This window comes from Varanus komodoensis, unplaced genomic scaffold (genome assembly GCF_004798865.1).
Source record: "Varanus komodoensis strain SLA01 unplaced genomic scaffold, ASM479886v1 scaffold46_3, whole genome shotgun sequence".
Classification (NCBI taxonomy): domain Eukaryota; kingdom Metazoa; phylum Chordata; class Lepidosauria; order Squamata; family Varanidae; genus Varanus; species Varanus komodoensis.
The window spans coordinates 982,513-1,007,590 of NW_025336044.1; the positions used below are offsets into that span (position 1 = coordinate 982,513).

The 25,078-nt window shown below is 57.8% G+C and overlaps 1 protein-coding gene across 1 annotated transcript in view; it reads left to right on the forward strand.

Annotated features, from left to right (window-relative positions):
• Nucleotides 1–25,078, forward strand: part of IGDCC3 (immunoglobulin superfamily DCC subclass member 3) — a 76,667-nt gene that overhangs the window by 46,504 nt on the left and 5,085 nt on the right. Inside the window, 5 exon segments of the mRNA XM_044445069.1 lie at nucleotides 577–707; nucleotides 3,918–4,055; nucleotides 7,013–7,171; nucleotides 12,203–12,368; nucleotides 24,033–24,280. Coding sequence (XP_044301004.1) covers nucleotides 577–707; nucleotides 3,918–4,055; nucleotides 7,013–7,171; nucleotides 12,203–12,368; nucleotides 24,033–24,280 — 842 coding nt within the window.

The following is a 25,078-nucleotide window of genomic DNA, read 5'->3' on the forward strand; positions in this document are numbered from 1 at the left end:
ACAAAAAGAGGGCTTCCCCAGTGCCATTAAAAAGGCAGCAGCAGCAACAAAGGAAGGCAAAACAAAGCAAAGCAAAGCAAAACAACACAACTCAACACAACTCAACACAAATGAAACACAACTGCTGTTGAGAAGATTAGGATTGGGATGTTCTAATGTCTTATTGTAAATTATGTTTTCTCTAAAAAGAGGAGCCAAGGAGTTAAAGCAGTAGGGGTTAAAACATAACAAAACATTAAAACAATTTTGAGCAAGTGTGCAAACAATTCAGATGCCAAATCCAGCGCAGGACTCGGCAGAAAGAAAGCCCGCTCCCGCCAGCATTGCGTGGCCAGTATGCCCAGCTGCTGCTGACTGGGGCAGGCCGGAGTGGCGGGCCTGGACTGGGTCTAGATGATTGCCGGATCGCCCCTGGCGTGAAGCAGCCCCATCGTAGGCCCTCTGGGGTCAGCAGAGATCCCTCTCCCTCCCAGTCGTTGGCCAGCCTCCCTGAGATGCTGATCGCAGCGCGCTGGCCGCCTCTGGCGCTGGGCGAAATGTCCCATCCCACCTTCACGGGTCTCCTGGTCGCCACAGGTACACCTTGCTGCCCAAGGGGGTCTTGCAGATCACCGGACTCCGTGCCGAGGACGCCGGGATCTTCCACTGTGTGGCCACCAACATCGCCAGCGTGAAGTTCAGCAGGGGAGCCCGGCTCACTGTGTCAGGTTGGTCAGGGGGACCGAGGGTGTGCCTGGGGGGTGAGGGTGGGAGGCGGCAGGTCCTCATCAGGGCTGGCCCCGTCATCGGGCAGGAGGCGGCGGCAGCGGCTGCACCCGGCAGGAGAGAACCTCGGAGGCTTGTTGGAGGACCCATCTCTGTTGGCCAAACTGGTCCTCCTGCAGCCCGCGCCCTCTCGCCCGTGTCGGCTGCCGGGTTGTCTTGGGCTTGCGCAGGGCGGGGGCTGCCTTGCACCCTTCACTTCAGGCAGCGAACTATCTGGGGGCTGCCCTGCTTGCCACTGCTCAGCACCATTGTGTCCGACCTGTTGGTGGAGCTGCTTGGGCTGCAGAGGGCAGGCGGGACATTCCCTTTCACACGGTGTTCTGTCCACCCCACTTCTTTTCAAGGGGGGCTGTGGTGTCCGGCCCGCCCACCCCTTTCCCTCCCATTCCGGGCACTGCAGAGGACTGGACCCCCCCCCCCCCCCCCCTGCTCTGATGGCTGCCAGAGAACTTGGCCCGCTCTTCTCCATCTGTCACGGAGCGGGAGGCATCCTCGGGGATAACCGCCACGGAGGTTTTCTTCCGGAGCCGGTTTTTGCTTTGTCCCCTCTCCTGATGGGGCGACACGGAAAGCCTAGGGGGCCACTTTGGCACCATGTCCTGCAAAGGAAAAGGTCAAGTTGTGGCTTGTGCAGAGCATGCAAGGCAAGGCCACTTCCCCTGCTCTGCATCGCTGCCTGTTCGGCCTGTTCGGATTCCCAAGAAAGGGCCACAAGTCGCACAGGCTGGTGAGGCGCCGCTCCCTGAGCAGCAGAGCAGAAATTCTGCGATCTGCATAAATCATGGCTAATTTATCCTGCTCCTTCAAGTCGTGGGGCTGGACAGGGACCTGGAGAGGACATAAAACTCTTGCCCAACGGTGCAAATCCTAAAGTGCTTCCCTTGCCATTAGAGACCTCATCGCTGCCCACTTCAAAGCTGATCCTCTCTTTGGGTGCCGACTGGACAAAGGGAGGGCAAACTGCAGGACCTTTTGCACAGGGCTCTGGAGAGCAGAAGCATAGTATTTCTGCAAGCTCGGAGCTAACCAGATACGGTTTACCTTTGCAAAGCTGGTTTCCACCGGCCCCCTCCCCAGCCCGGCGCCCACTGCCCCCGCCGGCCTATTGGAGGCTGGAAGCGACGGCAGCAGTGCCATGCAGCTGCACAGAACTGTTTTGCCAGGGGCAAACGGGAGACGGTTGGAATTGCGTGCACGCTTTGTTTGGCGTTGCCGGTTGCATCTCCGTCGGGGTTCTGCAATTCAGCGCCACCGTCCCTCCAGGCCTTGCCTTGGTGCCAGGTGCACCTAAAAGTCTGTTGGAGCATAGAAAAGAGCGCAGCGCGATGGCTGGGAAGGGCATTTTTTCTCACAGCCAAGCCGCCTGAGTTGGTCCCTGGAGGCCATCCCTGCGTAGAAGCCTTGCTGCCACCGGGAGATTTGCTGGAGGGGCTTCGGGATTTGTAGCGATACATTTGGACGTGGGCAGAACACGGATGGCGGGTGTCAGGCCAGTGGGGACGAAGGTGCTCACGCCCGGAGTGAGCATTTTGGGTACCGCTCTTTCCTGCTTCCTACCTTTTCAAGGCCGGTGGTGGAGCAGAGAGTTTGCCGTGCAGGACAGCCCAAGTCTTGCACCTGCAGCTCTGGAGAAATGCTGCTAGTTGGCATCCACCGCCGTGCGCGAGAGAGACCTGCGGGCCGACTCGGTGGCAGGGCCTCGCTCTGTCGCTCAGAGGCAGCGCCTGTGCCTGGCAGGCGGGAAGCCTCCCTTCCCGGCCTCTCCCGGTGGGGCAGGAAAAGCACCTGCCTGCCATCGAGCAGCTGCGGCTCAGTGCGGACGACACTGGACTAGAGCGATGGGCAGGCTGGCTCCACGGGTGCCCAGGGGACCCTGGGCCAGCCTCACAGCCAGCGGGGTGGTGAGGACGGCCCTCCTGGACCGCTGCTTGGCCAAGCAGCTGGGCAGGCTCACGGGAGAGGCTGGGAGGCCTGGAGGTCTTGATTGCTCCCTTCCGCAGCGTCGCTGCACTCCTCAAAACGGCAAGCTGCGGAAAAGCGATGGGGAAAGACCGTGGCCTCCCTGGGTGTGAGCTGGCCGGTTAGGGGAGCACCTCGTTGGTTGGGCCAAAGAACGGGACCTTCCAGGGCAGCCCTGCTCTGTCTGCTGCCCGACAGTGTTGGCTAAACTAAGCTAGACGTGCCTTGAGTCAGCCAAGTCCAGTGACTCTTGATATTTATTCATTTGACACTTTTATATACTGTCCCAGCACTGACGTCTCGGGATGGTTCAATTCCGCCTGCTTCCTCTTCCTCTTCCTCTTGATAGCTCCAGGCCCGACCCCCACTTAGCATCCCGCAGCTCACCCCTGCTCGCTCAGCCAGCTCGCGGGCCGCTTGCACATCGGGCTGTGTCTCCCGTTCACGGCGAGGCTGGCCTTCTGCCAAGGCACAGCATCCCTTCCGTGGCTCCGGCCAGGGCTTCTCGGCTGGGCTAGAACTGGCTGTGCTGATGGCTCTTTGGACAGAGGTACCCGGGGGTGAGATGCCCTGAGCGGAAGGAAAGAGGAAGCAGACACAGAATTTAGCGGCACAGCAGGATCATGGGGTGGGGACTCCCACGTCCATGGGCCACGCTCAGGCCTTCTGGGACCCAGCCCCATGTGGCTGCACTGCCTTCCACCAGCCCCACTCCCTTTCCACCAACCAACCACCCATCATGTCATGGTTTTCTGGCCTTGGTGCAGTTTCTCGCCACTTTCTGGAAGGGTGAAATTTGTCTCCCGAGGCTTAGTTTTTGGCAATGGGCACTTTGAGCTAGAATGGCCTGGAACTCAGCAGCCCTTGAAACCAACCAGGACGGGCTTGCTTTGCATTTGCACTTGTGGCCAGCGCCTCCAGGTGGGCCATAGCTGATGCCGAGGAAAGGGGACCGGCCCTTCCTGCCAAGCCCAGCTTTTCAGCCAAGCTGCAGCTGGTGTCAGCGACCCAGGCTGAAGGGGATCCCGGCCAGCTGTGTTTCTCGCATGGCTGCCTTTCCCCGCCTGGCCGGAGGACACGCAGGCACCCCGAATGCCAACACCACGCGCACCTGCCCCAGGGCGAGGCAGGGCATGTATGACGAGCTGCCCCATCCCAGCGTCTCTCAGCTGACGGCTGCTCTGTCCACACAGGTTCCCCTTCTGCGGTGTACAAGGATCCCATGATTCTCGTGGGGCCAGAGAACCTGACCTTAACGGTGCACCAGACGGCGGTCCTGGAGTGCATCGCGACCGGGAACCCCCGGCCCATCGTCTCCTGGAGCCGGCTTGGTAAGTCGCCAGAGCGGCCGGCCTGGCCTGCCCTCCCGGTGGGAGGCTTTGGATCTCACGGCACCCAGAGCAGAGTCTCCCCCGCAAAATTTACTGTGCTTGGGTTGCCGTCCAAGCAGGTAAGCAGAGAGCTCTGTGGAGCCGTGTGCACGTTAGGCCAGAGCCTGCATTTGCCCCGCTGCGATGCTGAGACGACTGGCTGACATGCCAGGGCTGCTGTTGCACGGGTCACAGAGGCAATGTGCGCACGAGCTGCGGGAGGCCACTGGCTGATCTGGGCTCTCGCTGCGCCCGGGCCGTTTAATTCTGGGCAGACTGTCTTTGGGAGGAAAAGGGATTGCCTTTGCGCACAGGGTTCAGTGAGTGCTTGGTTCCTTGACCACTTTGAGGAAGAATCTCTCTCTCTCTCTCTCTCTCTCTCTTTCTTAAAAGCATTACTATCCTGTCTCCTACAAATGTCTTGGGATGGCTTACAATAAATACATAGAAGAAAACAAGCCCCACGGCATCCGACAGTTAATACACTAAAGCCGCAGTTAAAATCGAAGGAACATTAAAATAGTGGGAAAATTAAACGGTTTTTGCCTGCCGCCAGAAAGAATATAACGTGGGCTCCCGGAGAACCTCACTGGGGAGCCCATTCCACCATCGGGGCTCCACCGCAGAGAAGGCTCTTGGTGCTCACTCTTCTAACCTCCTTCAAGGAGGGCTCCCGGGGCAGGGCCTCTGGGGCAGGAGGGCACATGGGGAAGAAGGCATCCTTCAGGTGTCCAGGACCCAAGCCATTTAGGGCTTTATAGGTCAGAACCAGTACCTTAAACTGGCTACCAATTGGGCTTCAATTGGTAGCCAGTGTAACCGGAAGAGGGCCGGCATTATATGTGCGTATCTGCCAGTTCCTGTTAACATCCTGGCATCTCTATTCTAACCCAATGGAAGTATCCGGACCGTCTTCAAGGGCAGCCCCACACAGAGCTCATTACAGTAACCCAACTGAGAAGTTACCAGAGTGTGGGGCACTGCTGCAAGGCGATGCTCATCCATCATACATTTCCTGAGAGTAGTTTCTGTCTCGAAACAGGACAAGCAGCGAGTCAGAGTGGGAGGAGGAAAAGAAGCAGAAGGAAGGCAGCCGGGCCTTTGAGGCCACACACGGAGACGTGTCCGCACGGTGTCAGGCAGATGCGTGTACATGTGCCGTGTACGCCGGCACACCGTCTTGCAGGGACAGGTGTGTGGAACATCTCGACATGAGCCGCAGCATCTCTGTAAGCCTGAGCTTGCCTGGCCAGAGAAGCTCAAACATCACCCAGTAAAGAGCTGGAGGAAATGGGCATTCTTCCCAGCCGGCACTGAGCCGGCTGGTAAACTTTTCTGTTGGCTGGTTTGGACATCAGCAAGCTGAGTGGTCGGGGCTCCTGGATGTTGTGGGATCCGCGGCAGGCCCGTCTGCTGAGGCACACTTGCTCACGGGCCTGGATGCGGCCGTGGCGCTGACCCGGCTCTTGGGGAGGGTCTCTGGCCTGGGGTGCAGCCCCCGCTAGGCAGCAGAAGGGGGGTGCTCAAAGGTCCTTGCCTGAAACCCCGGAGGGTCCCTGCTGCCAGTCAGTGTGGACAGCACTGCTCTCGGTGAACCCATGGCCTGACCCAGGGCATGGGCAGCTTCGGATGCCCCTCATTCCAGGAATCAGGAATTCCACTCCCAGCCATTCGCTGCCGTCCCAGCAGTCCTAGGCTTCTGTGGAGCTGACACTCTTGGCATAGCCGGGATTGCCCATTCCAGAGCTGCATGTTCCAGATCCAGGAGGCATCCAAGCCCTTCCTCCCAAACGCTTTTGGGATTTATGCAAACAAATTTTATTTATATGTGTTTATTTTGAAATACTGCATATTAATGCTTCCTTTTAACCACCACGTTTGCACTCTTGACTCCATAAAAAGCTCACAGGTGGAACCGGTATATTGCTAAAGAGTTAGAAAACTGTGACTTAAAGAAAAAAAAATGCCTCCAGGTTATCGGAAAGCTGTCAGAATAGGGGATATAGTGAAAACTAAATAACTCTGGAAGGAGCCATTAGTGGTAAAAGCTCAGATGACAGAGGGGGGATCCAAGCAACATGCTTCTGGTTGGCGCACTGCGTACTGCTTCCTTGAATATTTTTGAGCGAATAAATTTCAGCTTTTTCCCCCCTCCGCTGACATCTCGTACATTTCACTGGTTGCTTTTTCTTCCCAAGAGGGAGATGAGACCTTTATACCTAGTGTAAATAATTTTTAAAGGTGAAATTGAGCTGAAGCTGAAATTCAGCCCAGCCCTTCATGAACGTTGCTGAGGAAGACATCCTGTTGCTACGAAATTCCAGGCGGGTTCTGCTTCACGGCTCGTCTCTTGTCCCCTCGTGCCGACCACGTTACCGCTTAACGCCAGCCGGCTGTTTGTCCACTCTGGCTCTCTGCCTCAAAATCCCTGAGGATGTAACCCCACATAAAAGGCCCCTTTTCTGTCTAAAGTCACACAGGACGGCACCTTTAAACACGTTTTCATATTCTGCTTAGAAAGGAGTCGGACGTTGTCCAAAGAAAACTGCCACTTTTGCAAGGGGTGGACCTGTGGGCTTCATACCAAGAGCGGTAGCAGGGCGCTCGTCAAGGTGGTGACCAGCAGCAGGTTTTGACGTGTGGGCTCTCATCCTGACAACTCCTGCAGCCCAGGGGAGCCCGCAAGCTCAGGCTGGCCTTGTGTGAAGCCTCCACGGACCGAGTTGGGCACGTTCCCTGGGAAAACTCATCCACCACCTGTGTGGGAGTTCCTGCCGAGCGTGGCCTCCCAGCACCGCTCCTGGCTGCCGTCCGGGCAGGGTTGCCCTGGTGGAAGGAGGGGCGAGGTCTGTGGGAGAAGCCCTTGGGGTGAGTCCTGACCTGGGGGAATCACTTCGGTCTCTTGTCCCTCGATCCAGATGGGCGTCCCATTGGCGTCGAAGGGATTCAGGTCCTCGGCACCGGCAACCTGATGATTTCGGACCTCACTGTGCAGCACTCTGGGATCTACGTGTGTGCCGCCAACAAGCCGGGGACACGGGTGAGGAGGACGGCCCAGGGACGGCTGGTGGTGCAAGGTGAGGCGGCAGGGCCGGGGTCCCTGCAGGGCTCCGTCGCCACTCGGCTGGGTGCAGAGGGGGTGCCGAGGCCGCTCCCTCGCCTCCCTTGTGCCCGTGAATTGAGCGGAGTGGGTACCCCGCACCCCCCAGCCGTGGAAATGCCACCTGGTGCTTCCTGCATGAGCCTTCGGAAGAGGCAGGTTGTGGAGGAAGACACGGGAAACTGCCCAGGGCTGCCGGCAGCCCTTTACCTGCAAATGACAGGCAACGGGGTGCTCTGGGTGTCTGGGGGTTGGCAGCAGGCCTGGTGCCAGGAATGGCGGGCTGGAGCGGCTAAGGACACACCGACAGAGCCCTGGTGTGTGTCTCGTCTCGACTTCTACGTGGAAGGCTTGTGTGAAGCTGGGAAGGAGGGTTTGCTGGGGCAGCACCTGCGGTCCCTGGCTCCGTGCCCAACTTCTCCAGGTAGGGCTGGGGCAACCCCCTGCAGGCACGACCTAAGCAGGTGAACCCATGGCCGGTATGCCGCAGCGTCGTAACTGCCTCAAGAAGCATGGCGCCGAGGGATCTTGCCCCATTTAGCCATAAAGCACTTTATTGATTTATTAAGTTTATAGCCCATCTGCTTTCCTTCCGAGGAACTCAAGGCAGCCTCCGTAATTCTCCTCTCCTCCCAATAGTGTCCTGCAACAACAGGGGAGGTTCAGGTTAGGCTGAGAAAGAGGTCTTTCCGAAGTCCTGAAGAACGGTGGCCCAGCTCCTCAACTAGGGCTCCCATGGGCACGACCGTATGTCTGTCTCTCCTCCTCCTCCTCCTCCTCCTCCTCCTCCTCCTCCTCCTCATTGTCTTCATTTCTATTATTACTCCCATTCCTGCCCTGCCCCACAGCCAGCGGCATCTCTGGATGGGAAGGAAAAAGCACAGCGAAATCGCTCTCAGTCACTGGTTTCTCCGCCTGAGCCTGTAAATGCAGTCGAGCCTTCGTGATGCTCTCGTGCTCACCCAGAGCTCTTGCGGGTTGGCTCCTCACCGAGCCATCGGGAGGATTCGGCCTGGATCCGTCGGGTTCTTTCCCCACAAGTAAAACAGCCAGAGGCCTGATGCTTTGGCTTTGTTCCGGGGGACATTTAGGGAGGGGCTCGGCTTAATCCCTCTGCGCCCCCGTAGCTGCAGCCGTGGGACCAACTCCCTGAACATCTGGGGGAGCCCTTTGGGACTTGGGGTGTGCCGTGCACCGGGCAATCGTGTGCCCCCCCGCCACACACACTCAAGCCCCCAACAACCGTTCCAAAAAGCCAGTTTTAATGACCTCGGGTGACAACGCTCAGAAAGGATTTTCTCAAATGTTTGCCGAACCTCAAGTCTCCATGGTGAAGTTTTTGCAAAGAGAATGTCTTTTGCACAGAAAAGGGGGCTGGGAGGCAGGAGGCCGTGCCAAGCCGAGAGCAGGGAGCTGAATGGTGTTAATCCTTTCCTGATTACGAGCCCTCATTTTTGTCTTTGAAGTAGCGCATTTCAAGCAGCCCGACATTCTCATCAGCCTCGCTCGTTAACGGCTGTCTTGATGAGCGCCTGAATCTAAAATTATATTTCTCCCGCCCAGGCAGCTTAATTGCGCATTTTCACAGGGGCACCAACGGAAGAGGGTTCTTTGCACGCTGGGCTTGCCTTCCACTCGCTCCGAGCAGCCCCCACAATGGGGGCAGCGTGATGCTCGAGTCCCCCCTTGCGTGATGACAGGTGTCTGCTGACGGGGGCCGCTTGGCAAATGGGTCCACCAAAGTTTGCGGTTCAGGTAGCTGCAGTCCAAACAAAGCTTCTGCCGAGGGTCCCTGTCTTGGTGGGGCAACAGCATCGCACTGGCTGAACACGCAGTCGGCATGCAAAAAGTCTGGTCGGGGGGCGGGGGCAAAATGTCCAAAATCTGGACAGCTGCCTCCCAGCACCAAGATTTCGGGGCCAAAGGCACATCTGGATTCATGAGATGGTGCCATGGGCGGTCGTGGCGGAGAATCGGAAGATGGCTGCAACCGGGAAGCACCGTGGGGGACGTGTGGGTCAGTGAGGTGTGGGGAGGGCTGCAGTCCAGGGCCAAGCTTTGCAGGCTGAGGGTTCCTGCTTCAACAGCCGGCATCTCCCGGTGGGACTGGAACAAAGTCCCTTTCCGGAAAGCAGAGAGCTGTCTTTACCCAGCTGCAGCCAAGACCGAGGTGGAAGGATCCATCGCTAGATCCTCGCAGGGTTTCTGCGATGGGAGAGGAGAACCTCATTGCATGAGGAGAGAAATGGTCGTGGAATGGCCAGGGCCTCGGGCTCACACGATCCATCAGCGCAAGTTATACTTGCACATCATTAACCAGTAAGAACACGAAATCTGCCTCAGTGCGGCACTGGGCGAAAAGGATGAAGGATGGCCAAATGGAGTAGTATCTCCCGCCGCCTGTCTCTCAACCAGCAGCCGAAAATGGCAGGAGGGACATTCCACCGCCGCCTGTCCACCTCCTGATGGCTCAGGACTGAGCACGCGAGTCAGATCTGTTGGAAAGCTCCGGGCTTTCAGCGCAGTGGAGCCCTTCCGTCTCCTGCTTGAGTGTGGCAGCTCGGCATCGTTCGTGCGGCCATCCTGTGCGAGCCGCAACGCTGCGGAAATCCTGCTCTCCTGACCGGAGCCAGAGCCTCACGTACAGGGCCAGCCCTTAAGTGGCGGCCATGGTGCAGGCCGGCCCTCGATCGGGGCATCTCCGTGGCCCCCCTGCCCCGCTGGAGCGTCAAGCCTTCAGCCACGGCTGGAATGTGCCGTATGTTCTGAAATGGATTCTTGTGCTCGCAAAAGCCAACCCAAAAGCAAGCGGGGTGGGGGGCAGTGGAAGGAAGGCCTTGGAATGGTGCCCTCAGAGTCGAAAGGCTGCACTGCCGAAGCGCTTTCATTTCCTCCCAGCCCACCGTGGAAATCCGCCATCCCGTGTCGCACATCCCGCGCCCCCCGGAGGGATGGCCCTCGCCGCCCAGTCGGCACAGCGCTCCCTCCGGCGGAACTCGCGTTCTTGCCTGAAGTGTGAAAGTGCAAGCTGGGGTCGAGAGAGCCTTCCCTCCCACGCCTCCTCTCCAGAGCCCTCACAGCCAACACAACCCTTTCCGCTAACTCACAGTCAGCGTCACTCGCACCCCCTTTGCCCAAACTTTAGACCTGTCCCCTTTTGTCCGCCTTTCCCAACTTTTGCAGAATCCTTTGATCTCCGTAGCTTTGTTTCTGCTGCAGGGCATTTCCTGTACCCTTTGTGAATATGTCACTTCCAATGCTGGACGTTGCTCTCGTTCCCCATCGCAAACCCAGAACCCCGCAGGGACGGGAAGGGAAGGGGGTGATTAATAGGACCATGTGTTGACCGAAAACTCACTCTGTTTGAACCTTGATTGTTCAGTGCTCAGGGTGCTGGTTGGTCTGTGTGAGTATCCCTGTTATGGGGGGCCCTGGACGCCCACACGTCCTACATGCCCTTCCTCATCCCCCAGCCCAACTGCGAGACCCTCGTGCAGATGGCTCCTATGCCCCCTCTCCTTCCAGCAGCCCCGTCTGCTTCTTTTCCCAAACCCAGGATGGATGCGTTTCATTTTAAATATTTCTGAAGAGGGTATTTAAGCTTTTTGAAAGGAACCCCATGCCTTTAAATTAGGGACCGTTGGAGATCTGTTCTCCCTTCCCTTTTCCTATTAAGTCCTCCAGAATAAAAGCTTTTGCTGCAGCGCACAAGGAAGGTGCCGCCATCTCCCACCCGGCCGTCATGGTGCCGTTCCTGAGATGCCAATTGGCCTTTTAGTGCTGGCTGCCTCCCTTCACCCCCCCCCCCCGCCCACTCCCCACCTGCCCCGCACCTCTGCTTACGGCATGGCTCCTCTTCGGGGCATCATGAAGCGGGCGGGGGGCATCCAGAGCTATCGCACACGTCAGTGTAAAGGCAACTCCTGGTGCAAACACCGCCTTGACCTTGCTGAAATCTTGCTTCTGCTGCGTCCTCGCTGGGCAGCCTCAGGCAAGCCGCTCCCTCTTAGCCTCTGATCCCCCTGCCTGCAGCTTGGTGAGACAGTATCGCTTGCTGCCGCTGCTGCTGCTGCTGGATGCCGTCCGGCCAGTGTTCCTCCGCCCTGTAGCCGCGTGCCAGGCCAGCCGCAGGGGTGAGGCTGAGGAGGCCCACGGCACAGTGCGATGTGCGGGCCCCCTCCCACCCGCCAGAACGCAGTCGGAAAAGGCAAAGGTCCCCCCTGCACATGTGCGCTTGTCGGGACCAACTCCAGGAGGGGCGCGCGTCCCTGTTTCTAAGCTGCAGAGACGGCCTTGGCCAGGGACGCTCCCGTGGTCGTGTGGCCGGCATGACTGGACGCTTTCGCACACGCAACGCTGTTGGCTTCCCACCGAAGCGGCACCTATTTATCCACTCGCATTTGCACGCTTTTGAACTGCTAGGTTGGCAGAACCTGGGACAGGAGCTCTCTCCATCACTAGGGACTAGTGGCACTAGGGATTTGAACTGCCAGCCTTCCGGTTGACAAGCTCAGCGTCTTACCTGCTCAGCCACTGTGCCCCCCCCCCAAAAGTACTGTACCTTAAAAAAAACTAGTTCTAGTTTCCACTTTGTCTTGGCCCGCAAAGCCTTAGAAACTGGCACACTCCAGATTCAAGTGGAGGATTTATTTTAGAGGCCAGGATAGACATGCTCCCCGCTCTGCCCTGCGCAGTGTTCCGGAATAATTTTTCTTCCAAGGTGAACGGAGGCACTAAGGAAGCCCATGGAAGTGATGGGGACCTGGGGCACCCTGGCTTTTTCATAGGGTGCAGTGTTGTTTTAGGATTTCCTATAAAAGAGCGCCCAGCGGATCCAAGATCCATCTGGCACCTCAGTCTTGGTATCTACTTGAAGGTGGGAGCGGCAGTGGGCCTTGTGTGGGAAAACATTCCTACCTCTTGGATTGCCCGTTTCCCCTTCCCGCCACAAACAGCTCCCGCTCAAGAAACGGGGTCTGTCTTTTACTCCTTCCTCGCTCTTTTGCAGCGCCTGCGGAATTCGTGCAGCACCCCCAGTCCATTTCCAGGCCCGTGGGAACCACGGCCATCTTCACCTGCCTGGCTCAGGGGGAGCCTCCGCCGCAGGTCACGTGGCTGAAGAACGGGCGGATTTTAGAACCCACGGACCACATTAAGCTGAAGAACAGCAACAGGTGAGCACGCCAGCTCCTGGGGGCTTTACTAGGAGTGGGAAGGAAGGGTGGGTGGGACAAGCGCACTGCTGTGGACCTGATGGGGGCACAGACGGGAGGGAGAGAAGCTGGCGGCCTGGGTTCTTGAAAGGTGCGTCTCGGGTTCTTCAAGGAGGTGAGTGGTGGACAAAGGTCTGCAGAAGGTGCCTTGCTCTGCAGGTGCCAGGTCTCCTTCGCAGCACGTGCCTGCGAAGCTGCCGGGGATCCACCCACACAGGTGGATGCAGAACGATTCCTGGAAGGCTCAAGCCTTGAGAACGTGGCCTCTGGCGTAGCCCAGCACCTTTCCTTCCGTGAAATGCCTTGACAGCGATCCATGTGGTACTTGAGTGGCTCTGGTTTTGGGCAGTCTTTTCCCAACAAGCGTTCCTGCCTTTCCCTGTATCCGTTTGGGCCCCCAACTGCGTGTGCGATGGCCCCCAATCCATGCCCTTTGATAAGAGTGACCTTGTGGCTAAGTTCTCTGAACTCTTATCTCGCTGGGGACTAACGCTGTTTTTCGCAAAGCTCCAAGAACCAGATTTCCATGCTAGAATGAAATGATATTCATGTTGTAGAAATAGCAGAGTGAGATGAACCTAGTGAGAAAATTGCTGCCAATGGGCTTGACTTCTGTAGAAATAATTCAAAGAATACGGGGAGAAGTAACCGTCAGAGTTGTGCATCTCTGGGTGCTGAGTGTTTCAATGGATGTGCGTGGCCTGAGCGGAAAAAGAAACCCGCCTGCCCTCCTCGAGAGTTTCTTACTCTGTGGAGATGTCACGTGGGCAGAGGTGAATGGAAGGCTGCTGGGAAGAGCCCCCTCTGCAAGCCATATGGCAAAGGCATTGGATAAGAGTGCCTCTGAACATGAGCAGAGTGCCTCATGCACCGGGAGTTAGGAGGAGAGACTGAGCTTCTGGTCCAGAAAGCATGGTCAGCACTCCGGAGCGTCCCTTTTCTTTCCAACAAGTTTGCCTCCCAATTCTGTATCGTGCTCAGTCCATTCTTGGATCTGGTTTTCTTTAGGGCCATTTACAAGCCTAAAAACCCACAGCAGCAGCAAGGATGAAGCAACAGAAAAATACTGTAGTCAATACTGGAAACGTTCAGGAGCCAGCAGTAAAATTAATCAAGCAACGTATTAGAGGATAAAATGCCTGTTTACAGAGGAAGGCCTTGAGTGCAATTGGTGTCTTGCCTGGCATTAATCTTCGCAGCCTCCTCTGCTCAAATAGCAGTCCAGTTTCTGAGTGTGGCCAAGACGGTGCTGTTCACGTGCATGTCGGAAGGGTCGGGAGTTTCAGGCAACCCCCCAAGGTTTGCATCTCCATCATCATCATCACCTTCATCATCATCACTGGGGTAAGGGGGAACCTGCACCCCAAGGGAGCACCTCGAGCACTGGCAGCAGCACTGTTTGTGAGCCGCCCCGAGGCTTTGGCGAACGGGGCGGCATAGAAGTTCCCCAAATAAACAAATAGACAGACCCTACCCACCTGTGGCCGAGAAGCAAATGTGCCTGCACCAGCACCCCCCTCCCAGTGCCCCACCTCCACGCCCATCTGCCTCCATGCCCAGCTCCCCCTCCTGCCCCTGTTTTCTCCCCCCAGGCCAGCCAGCAATTTCATGATTTCAATTAAAATCTTTGGAAGCAAAACTTAAATCAGGAACTTTCGCCTTGCACTGTGTCCTTCACCCCCTGCAAGACCCCCCTGGAGCTGAGCCGTCGCAGACTTCGGTTGTGCTTTGCTCGGACCCAAAACAACTCTGGCCTGTCTCCCCCTCGCCTGCGCTGGGGAGGACCCGCCGAGTCTGAGGGCCCCAGCAAGACTTTGTGTCCTCAGCGCTCCTGGTGTCGTGGCTGCTGGCCCTTTCTTCCTCCCCACAAGTCGCCCTCATTGCTAGAGGGGGATTGGGGCCACAAAACATGACACACTGCGTGATAGCTTCAGCTGCCAGTCTGAGCTAAGCCCGTGCAGTTCTTTATGGCTTTTGTATTCCATTGCTCCTCCCGAGAGCGTGGGACCACATGTATTTCTCCATCTTTCCAGCACCACTCCCCTGCTAGGTAGATTAAGCTTCAAGAGAATCTTCCAGGATCAATGGGAGGTTGGACCCAAGTCTGTGCATTTCCAACCCCACACAAGGAGCTAGAGGGGTTTGCACACGCCCAGTTTGAACACAACTGTCCTAGCGGGGCCGATGGTGTGATTCACTGCCAGGAAAGGTTCCTCTAATCAGTACATCCTCAGTCATCCATGATTTCTAAATCCACGTTCCTGAGCAAAGTCACCAGAGAGTTTTTGGAAGAGGGTGCGGTGAGTGATGTTGGAGATGAGGCGAGTTTTTCCCTTTGAGGTGTGCCGTTCTCTCTCTCTCTCTCACTCTCTCTCTTCCCATATCTTTGTTTCATCCTTGTGCGCATGTCTAAATGCTGTAACCCACTTAGTTCCAGGCAGAATTGGTTTGCGCCGTGGCCTTTGGACATATCTGCCAATGGCACTCGGAGAAAAAAAATATTTCCCTGTGTAATGATGGGATCTCTTATCTTGCAGTAATGAGTCTGACTAAGCTTCAGTGTGAGCCTCGTAATTAGATTACATGCTCCCCCCCTGCAAATTTCATTTGGATTAAAATGCGTCATATGGTAATAAAAAGACTGAATGCCCCTGAAGGATTTCCCCCTTTTTCTTGATTAAAAAAGAAGAGGAAGAACGGGAAAAGGAAAGAAATGCATCCGTCTCAGCTCATGCTGTTTGCTAATTGATGCAATATCACCTCAGTGATTATTTTTCTGGGAATGAAACATGCCAAGAAAAAAAGCTGAAGCGAGAGCATCAGATCCAGGCAGCTTCTTTTTCTGTGGAGGCTTGCCAAAATCCTAGCCTGAGCTTTTCCAGGGCCAAACCACCCGGGATGCAGAAGATCCCGGACAGGATTTGCAGCAGTGCAGCCGCGAGGAGCCCTGATGTTGCCGAGAACAGTGGTGTCGGTGGAGAGGGTGTTTAACCCACCGATGATGCCATTTCAGCAGCTGAAATGGTTGGCCCCACCTGGCTGTCATTAGCCCCACTGCAGAAAATAATATCAGCACAAGGCCAGTAAAAGCTGGAGCGCCTTCTGCTGCATTCCTTCCCTAAAGTTGGAAAATCCACCGTGGGCTTCCCCTTCTGGGTGCTTCAGCCCTAGAACAGTCCAGGGTGAGCCGATCCATCCGGCTTGTGCAGCCGGCCAAGGTGCACCCAGCCCCCTCTCAGCCGTGCCTGAGGGTCCCCCAGAGGGACGACAAGCCCCATGATGCAGTCGCCTGCCTGGGCTGCAGAGCCCCCAGGCTGTCCAGCCCAGGAAATGGGAGCAGCCTTGTCCTGGCCTGGCCATGGGTTCACCGAGAGCAGTGCTGTCCACACTGACTGGCAGCAGGGACCCTCCGGGGTTTCAGGCTAGGACCTTTGAGCACCCCCCTTCTGCTGGCCATGTAGGGGGCTGCACCCCAGGCCAGAGACCCTCCCCAAGAGCCGGGTCAGCGCCACGGCCGCATCCAGGCCCGTGAGCAGGTGTGTCTCAGCAGACGGGCCTGCCTTGGATCCCACCAGCGCCCTCGGGCCTTGGCCTTCTCTGCGTGGCCTCCCCTCGCCCTGCCCTTCGCAACTTGGGGTGGTGATGTGCCTTCTGGCGCCCCTGCAAGCCGCGGGGCCAGCTTCCAACTGCCTGGCCGTGCCGCTCTCCTGGAGCCCAGTGCAGGGCCCGGGGCCACACGCTCTCCAGCGAGGTGTCCACTTCTTTCGTTGAGGGTGCTCCGCACTTGCTCCAGGTGAGTCTTTACTGGGACGGCAGTGCAAGTGAGCTTAACCTGGAGCACCCCAGGCCCCGGGGGGAAGAGGTGCGGTGAGCCAGCAGCTGCGGAGGCTGATTTGCCCGTCAGGTTTGGGGCAGAATTGGGCAGAGGGAGGCCAGAAAATGGAGTGGCAAAATTTCCACTGGCTTTCTTTATTGCCCTTTTCCCTGGCCTGATCTGTGTACGTCAAGGGCTGCGCTGGGTACGTGCGTGTGCGCTCAGGGAGGCAATTTGCGGGCAAGAAAATAAATTTGGTTAAAGGGGTTTTGTTTCTGCAATGCATCTACTGCCAGAGGAGGCAGCGAAAGCTAACCTTCCAGGTGCAAAGGCAGGCTACTAATATTGATTTTTATGTTTCCTGCGGGAAGATTGTATTTACAAATGGTAATTAAGGGGTCCCTATTCATCAGTTCTGGCAAAAAGCCCTTCTGAGCCTTGGGCAAGGGCTCCGCAGTCACTTGTACTTCCGTCTTACGAACGCCCATCCCCCCGTCTCTCATTCTTTCCCCAGCACGTCATTTTTTGCTGATCCCCTGCACCCCAGTTGCTTCTCCTTGATTTGGAAGCCCGCAACGTACCTTGGAACCCCAGCAGCTGCCTTGTGTCAGTTCAGGGACTAGCTAGTGGTGCCGGCACAGGTCGGCAGCAATGATTTTCCAGGGCTTCCCGTTTTTCTGGCCCTCCTGGGGGTCACACTCAGGCCCTTCCACACGCGCTCGGCCACAGGTGCAGCCCCGCCCACCTCCTCCTCCGGGTGCGGCACACGGCCGTTATGGGACAACTCTGCACGAGCTCAATTGCGCTAAGGCAAGCATCCTTCTGTGCGGCCATCCAGCGCCCGGATGCAGGTGAACTCCGGCAGTGGCCAGCGGGGTCCTCCTGGAAGCTGCTTTTGCCACAACACTGCCCAGCTCTCTGAAGCATATGGCCTTGGAGGCGCGGAAGCCTGTTCAGCTGCTGCTGGGCCGGCCCAGTGATCGGACCAACCTTCTAGGCTGAGGCACTTGGCGGGAAGGTTTCACGCTCTACCTGTATTGTCCTTTCACCTTCGTCGGGTGTCCCAGATGTGAAGGAGGAGCAAAGGTACCCTTCCAACACCTACAGAGGGGGCTTCGCATTTGCATGCGTCCGGTGTAACTCAGGTCCCGGCGGCCCGATGGCTTCCAAGCGCCATTAGTGGACCGTGCACAGGAAGCCTGCCCCATGGGGACCCCGGGGGGGGGGTGGGCTCTTTCTGGACATTAATAATGAACAATTAGTAAATTAATATTATCAATAATTGATGTAATCTTTGGGGACCCCCTTGGGAGGGCACCTCTGGCCAGCTCACTGGCGGCAAACGCCGTGTGGGGTGCAGTCCTTTGCAAGCGAGCCCGTCTCCTCCCACGAAGAGTGAAGGCGCACGTCCCTTGACCTTAGGAAATGGCGGCTGCGACTCTTGGACCCATAGTGGGACTTGTAGTATCGGGGTGGCATATACAAACAAATAAATATTGATAACAGTGCCATGGTTAATGGGAAGTGTAACAAGTTGAAATCAAAATTGTGAAAGGTCTCGTGTGCCTCGGCTTGGTCATCCGTTCCGAGGGAGACTGCAGCCCAGCGATTGGAAGAAGACCGCGATGTGGAAGGGCTGGCAGTGAAGGAACTGGGAAAGATAATCAGGTGGAAGGACGTTTCACTGGAGGCCAAGGCCAAGTTCGTCGAAATGGCTGCATTCCCAAGCATGATGTTTAGGAGTGAGAGCCAGACAGCGAAGGATGGTAGGAGCAAAATGGATGCATTCAAAACGCGGTGCTGGGGGATTGACGACGACCAGAACGACGACCAGGGGAGTCCTGGATCAAATCAAGCCTGAGGCTGGCTTGCTCTGGGCACAGCTCGAGAAGGCCAGACTCCCTGGAGAAGACCATCGTGGCCATGAAAGCAGCAGAAGACAGAGAAAAGGTGGATCGATCTTGCTGGGGAAGCTGCGGGCTTGGATTTGGGAAAGCAACGCAGGGCTGTCCTGGACTGGGCAGTTTGCGGGGCGTCACTCGTAAGGTTGGTGCAGGGGACTTGGTGGCACACAGCAACAGGCAGCCAGGCGCTGCAAGAAGAGCCTCGAGATGCATGGTGCAGGACAGGCCAGGCCTCTTCGCCTCTGCTCTTGAAACTACTGCCCCCTTCCTGCCAGCCCCCCCTCCCCTAGGCGGGGGTGGGCAACCCCAGCCTTGGGCTGCGCCGAAGCCCCCTGTGCCCCCCTCTTCATTGGAGTGGCCAACGACTCTTGGGTCGTGGGCGTAGGACGGATCATTCATGGGTCATCCACCCTTTTTCTTGCATCCTTTAATTTATCTTCCCGAATGGCACCTTGTACCGGACCTCTGCCTTTGCGTGAGATCAGCCGAGGGACTGCCATGATGGCCGGCCAGCTGGACTCCCACTCTCTTGCACGTGCTCTTAGTTTCTCTCTCAGTGCCCTGCGCCCGATCCAGCAATCCACGGAGCCGTGCCAGAAGCAGCTTCCCTCCCCGTTCCGTGCCTGTCGGCATTCTCTTGCGTGGCCGGCCTTGGCCAGCAGGGCTCTTTGAACGTATCTTTAGGAACTGGTGGGAAGAAAAATCTTCCCGGGTAAATTGCGCCGGCTGTCCGTGAATGCTGCGCCAGCCCGGCCCTGGCAGTGAAGTTTCCGGAGAGCAGGCGTCCCCGCATTTCCGGCATTTCTGCGCAGAGAGAAAGAAGGACTCGTGCTGGATGGCCATGGCACACACCGCCGTTCCTTCCCCTGCACGCAAAGCTGCCGGCCCCTCCGCATCCAGTCCTCTGTCTTTCTGAGTCCAGGGCTCCTCCCTCCACAGCAGCCTCCAGGAGGCACTCAGGATGGGCAGGGCGGCGGGGGGGGGGATGCCTTGCTGTCAGGCCCACGGCTTTTCATGGGGCATCAGAACGCAAGCGCGGCTTTGCTGGAGCAGACCTTGAAATCTGTGAGCAAGAAGCAGCCAGCGGGCCAGAGGCCTCTGGGAGATGAATAAGCAGGGCATGAGCTACTGCTCCGTACTTGCACCCGGCTCCCACGTTTGGTACTCGGAGGTGCTCTCACTCCAAGCGTGCTGTGACGTCAGCTCCGATCCACTGTGTTTTTAATGTGTTTGTTTTATTATTGTTTCGGCCAAGTGTTTGTTTTCATTGTTGAAGCACTTTTTAGTCCTTAAGACTGTGAATCACCCTGACTTGCCCTTTGCCGAGTGCGCCAGTCGGATCTGTAAATACCTGTATGGCGCATGGCTGCTCTTCGCCATGAATTGGCCACTTCGTGGGTCACTCCGTGCGCCCAGCCTGCTGCCCAGAGCCACTTGGAGTATTTCCCCTCGCCATGCCTGACCACAGCTCCCATTCTCCCCAGCCAGCTGCCGTGTTAGCTGGGTGTAGTGGGCGTCCTAGCCCAGCTCATCTGGAGCCCTCCCCGTCTGGGAAGCCCGATTTCCGGGATGCCCACAGGACTCCGACCCTTGTGGCTCCTTGCCTCGGCTTCCTTGCACGCACCAGGCCGTGTGCGAGTGCCGAGTGGCTTCCCCGTAGTGAGGACGACAGCTGGCAGTGCTTTCCACGTGGCCTTTGGCCCGCCTGGTTGCTCCGCCTGTCTCAGCAAGCCCCCAGCCCTGTCCCGCGAAGGCTGGTGGGCTTCGCAGGGGGTCCGTCGCACACGGATGCCAGATGGCGCCTGCGCGGGCATTGCATCCCGACGGGTCGCAGACGGTCTGGCGCAGGCTCCGCAGGTCCGGCTCCCTCCTTGGGCATTCTGCTGCCCCCCGCAGAAGAGAACTGATGCCGGTCGCTGCGGGGGGAAGGCCCAAGGACTGGATAAGACCAAAGTCTCGAGAGCATCTTGTGTCCGCGAAGCTCGCCGGAGTTGCTCCGGGTCCGTTTTGGCTCGTCCAAGGCCCCGGTGTCGCCCCTTTCCTCTCCCACCCCAAATCTCCATATTGTTCCTGGGATGGGAATAACATGAAGCTTGGGAACACGCTGTGCACAGGACTGAGACGTGTCCCCCAACTCTGTAGGGGGAAGAGAAGGGTGCTTCTTGCCCTGAGACTCCACGGGGCTTAGGGTTCGGGATGTTTGCCCTTTCCCACAGAGCTTGCTGCTGTGGGCCTCCCCCCCCCCCCCCCCCCTGCCCCCCTCTGGGTCCAATGTGCAGAACTTGCTCAAAATGGGGACAGCCTGGAAGGGCACCGGGGTTGTGGGGCTGACACCAGCTGGCTGAGCCAGGGCCTTTGTGCTGCCTGCCCCTGTACCTTTCGGAGCTCCTGGAGTGTCTGAGGCCAGAGCCTCGGCCATCCCAGAGAGCTCGCCAAGGCCGTGGGGCATCCAGTTGAAACACAAGTGTGTGAGATTCACACAGCCCGCTAAGCCCAAGGGGGCCTGGATCCGGGTCGGTCGCCTGCACGGTGGCAGCCTGGAGTCTTGGCCCCGTGGCAGGGAGGTTGACGGCCTGAGGGAGGAAGAAGAGGGCAAGGGAAGGGGTGCCCTGCAGAAGACGGGGCAGAATCTTCTGTTGCTGCTGCTGTTGCTGCTGCAGCTGCTGCTAGAAGACAGTGGAAGTTGCAGGGAAGCAGATTTGGGCTGTTTTAAAAAGTGCTCCAGTTTTTAAAAACGGCAAGCATTTTCCAGTAATGCCAAGTGCTAACAGTAAATTGCTTGGGGGGGGGGGGTTAAAGCCCTTAATAGGGGCATCCCTCATTCCACCCCCCTGCAAAAACCAGAACAAAAGCATGTAGGAGAAAATGCCCGTGATCCAGTCGGGCTGCCGAGCTCCCACTTTGGAAGCGTGCGCCGTCGCTTATGCAGCCAGAGGGCTGTGCAGCGGCAGCCCTGGAATGGGCGGGAGGCGTCTGCGGCTCCCTCCACAACCTCCGCCGACCCGCCGCTTTCTGGGAGAGAGAGTTTCCGCTCGTTTTGTCTCCCTGGGTGCCAGTGGTGGGTTTCACCGCCACGCGTGCTGGCCAGATTCTGCCTGCTGCTTTCCATTCTTTCATTCCATCGGCAGCACTTGCACTGGTACTTGCAGCCACAGCAGCAGCTGCTATCATCATCATCATCATCATCATCATCATCATCATCGCATTGGCTTGCACAATCCTCTTCCTTGCCGTGCTATTCCCACAACAACCTTCCGAGGTAGGTTAGGCCAGGTGCCAGTGAGTGACCCAAAATCACAAGGACAAATGAGGTCCAGTGTCCCACTTGAACACTAACTGCTAGGCCATACTGCCTCCCCTCCACCTTGCACAGAAACACTGAGCCTGTCATTTAAGTATATGCCTGATCAAGACCGCCTGCTCTCCCCCCTCGGTGCCCATCGTTCCCGGCTTGCTTTGTCTGTAACCAGAAAGCAGGACGGTCCTGCCCTCGGCTTCTGACCCAGATGTGACCAGGCTCTCCCCAGCCCACATGCCTGATGACATTCGCCAGCTGCCTGGGCGCCCCGCTCCTTCCTTCCCTCCCCAGCAGGCTAATGCCAAATGGAACGGGCAAGCTTTGGAGAGTCGCACCCCCCCCATGCCATCTGTCCAGGCAAGATCTGGGGCTGCCTTGACACGGCTTAGGGGCCTCCCCCCCGCCCCGCCCCGCCCCCTCCGCCTTTGATGACCCGGGAGCTGGGCTGAACCGGATCGGCAGCCCTGAGATGGGCGCCTGGCCAGTTTGCAGAAATCCCATTGGCCAAGCCCCGCCCTTCCTCTTGCCCATGTTCCCTAGGAAACATGCGCTCCGGGATGAGCAAGAAGGAATAAGCATGTGCTAAGATGGCCACAGCGGTTCTGGGATTCCGCCGAACGGGAGCGGGTGGCATGGGAAATGAGCAGCAGGCGACAGCGGCCATGCGCCGGCTGCCACGCCGGAGGAGCGCTTGTGGCGAGGGCGTGGGCGCTTGGCGTTCTCCCGTCACGCGTGCAGCCCAGGCTTCCCACGGCACCCTTCCTGCCTGCGCTTGCGGTGACCCTCGTCGCATCCCATCGATGGCTTTGGTCCGACAGCCTGTCAGCGCAGGAATGCCTTCTGTGGAGGCTGGGCCCGGTTTGTTGGGAGCGGATATTCGAAAGCTGTTATTGCGCTCATGCGCACACGCACTGCAGTGCTCGGGCCTCCCTGGCAGGCGCTGGCAAGGCATAAACGGGGAGGGGGGAACAACGCATAACGCGAGTCACTTTTGGAAAAAAAGCCGGGCTGGAAAGATCATGAATGCAATGAAATGGGCACGGCCTCCTTGCGGCCCCCACCCATGCTGCTGGGAGCTGCTTTGTAGAGAGCCGGGCAGTTACTAGCACCCACTGGGGACGGAGGGATCTGTGGCATTAATGGCTTCTGTGAGAAGACGGCAGCCTCCCCGGAGAGGGGCGCTGATGGCACTCCGCTCACAAAGCGGAGCGTGAGGGAGGGGGCGAAGGGCCGACCCCCACCCGCCTCAGCTGCGAACTCGCCGTTCTGGCCACCCTGCTCCTCTGCCTGCGGCAAAGCTTATCGCAGCCGTCCGTGAAAATGGCTTTGCACACTTGAGCACGATGGTAAAGTAGTAACGTGGAGGAGTGCCCCTGCACCCGTTTGTACATTGCCCCTGCACCCTCAGGCAGGCGGGAGGCCAAAATTCCTCTTTGAGCCTTTCCCGGGTAGCGTGGATGGCCTCAGCAGGTTGCATTCTGTTTAGTCGCAAAGTCGTGTCCGACCCATCACCATCGTGGTTATCGAGATCTTCCTGGTATCGTTCTTCCATGCAATCTTGCCATTTCTTCTGCCTCTAGTAGGTCCCTGCCATTTTTGTCCTTTATCATGCTCATCTTTGCATGAAAGTTCCCTTGATAACTCCAATTGTCTTGAAGAGATCTCTGGTCTTCCCTATTCTATCGTTTTCCTCTACTTCTTTGCACTGTTCATTTAAGAAGGCCTTCTTCTCTCTTCTAGCCATTCTCTGGAATTCTGCATTCAGTTGGTTGTATCTTTCCCTTTTACCCTTGCCTTTCACTTCCCTTCTTTCCCCAGCTATCAGCTAATCAGGTTGCACTGGATGAGGACGATTTTACCTTTACAATTCTCTGTTCCAGCGAATGCTGGCTGGGACAGCATCAGTTTGGTACAGGTGGGGAGGTACAGGTGCTCCTCATCAGGGTACCTGTGGATTGCCTGCAAATATCCGTGTTTGTGCTTACACCTGATGTGTATGGCATGCGCCGTGCGGCTGCAGAATTTTGTAATTCACTCAACTCTTGTCCATTTGCAATGCTCACCTTTGCCCATGAGGTGGGATTGATATATATTAGTATGTGCTACATACTGTACGGATCACAAATTTACTCTATGCAGAATATTCCTACATTTCCAGCCACCTGAATAAGGGTCCCTCCTCGGTTTTCTCAGCCTCGCCAGGAATTTACCCTTTTCTCCTTAGGATTTTAATTGCTGGAGGCTGCAGTCCCTTTAACACAAGGCAGAGCCAGGCTTCCTGCTGGTTGGAGTGGCGCTGCCCCAACGCTGCCGCCGCCTCCGCCTCCTCGCTGTTGCTCTTGCCTTTCAGCATAAAGCCGCGGGCGTGTTCCTGGACGGGGTGTGAGCTGCCATCCTGGGTGCCCGGCTTCCCCACCTCTTCTCCCACCTTGCCCAACGCAGGGCAGTGTAGTGACATCCCTGCAGAACTGCCCTCCCTTTCGATGCATGCTTCTCCAGTGCACGGGGGGGGGGGGGGGATTGGCCGGGGCTGCGGGCTGGGCGCCTATCCAGGTCGGAGGCCCCTGGCAAGGAGCGCTAACCTCGCCTCACCGCCCCGCTCTCCGCAGCACCCTGACCATCCACAGCATCAGCAAGGACGACGAGGCCATCTACCAGTGCCTCGCCGAGAACAGCGCGGGCTCCACCCAGGCCAGCGCCCGGCTGACGGTGCTGTGGGCCGACGGGCTGCCCGGCCCGCCGCAGAAGGTGAAGGCGGAGACCGTCTCGGCCACGACCATCCAGGTGCTGTGGAGCGAGCCTCTGCAGAACACCAAGGAAATCATCGGCTACGTCCTGCACATCAGGCGCGCGGCGGGTAAGAAGGGTGGCCGGGACACTGATCCGCCGAGAGGTGGCAAGCGGAGGAATGGCCGAGCCAAGCTGATGGCCCCGGGCTCAAGCCGGCAGGTGGTGGGGCCCCATTCTGGTGGCTGGACTCCTGCACCCACCAGCGTAAGCAGGGGCTGGCTTCACCTGCCCCAGCCTTTCCCACTGGGGTTTATTTGCTCCCCTTTCCGACAGGTGTGCTGGGCCCAGGGCGTCCCCCTGCTATCTTCAGGTGTGATGGGGGACACAAGGAGCAACCTCTCCGACCTCCTCCCAGGCCCCCTATGGGGAGGGGCTTGGAGAGGGAAGGTGGCCTGGGAGGGAGGAAGCTCAAGAGAGGGCGGAGGTCAAAAGGCGTCCTCTCGAGCTCTGGGGCAAGCTGGGGGTGGTTGCAGGTCTTTTGGCTACGCTGTGTGGGCCTGATTGGTGAGCTGCATTGTGAGCTGATGCTGCTGACGGGAAGGAAGGCACCAGACCTTAGCAACTTGCTGAAGCTAAGCAGGGCTGGGCCTGGTCCGAGCCAGGAGGGGTGCCCAGCTTGGAATGCCCTGTGGCCACCTTGAGCCACATGACGGAAGGAAGGGGGGAAATTGGTGTAGGGAGGGAGGGAGGGACTCGTCGTGTGGTTGGGCCCCGACATCTAGTGGCACAGTCCAGCACCAACAGCTTGGGCAAGATGCCCCTCCAGGAAGCCTGGGTCAGGGAGCAAGGATGGGAAGCTTCCCTCCGCAGTGACTCCCCCGCCTCCTGGGGCTCTGCAACTGGCCCCAGCCCGGAGGGCCTTTCT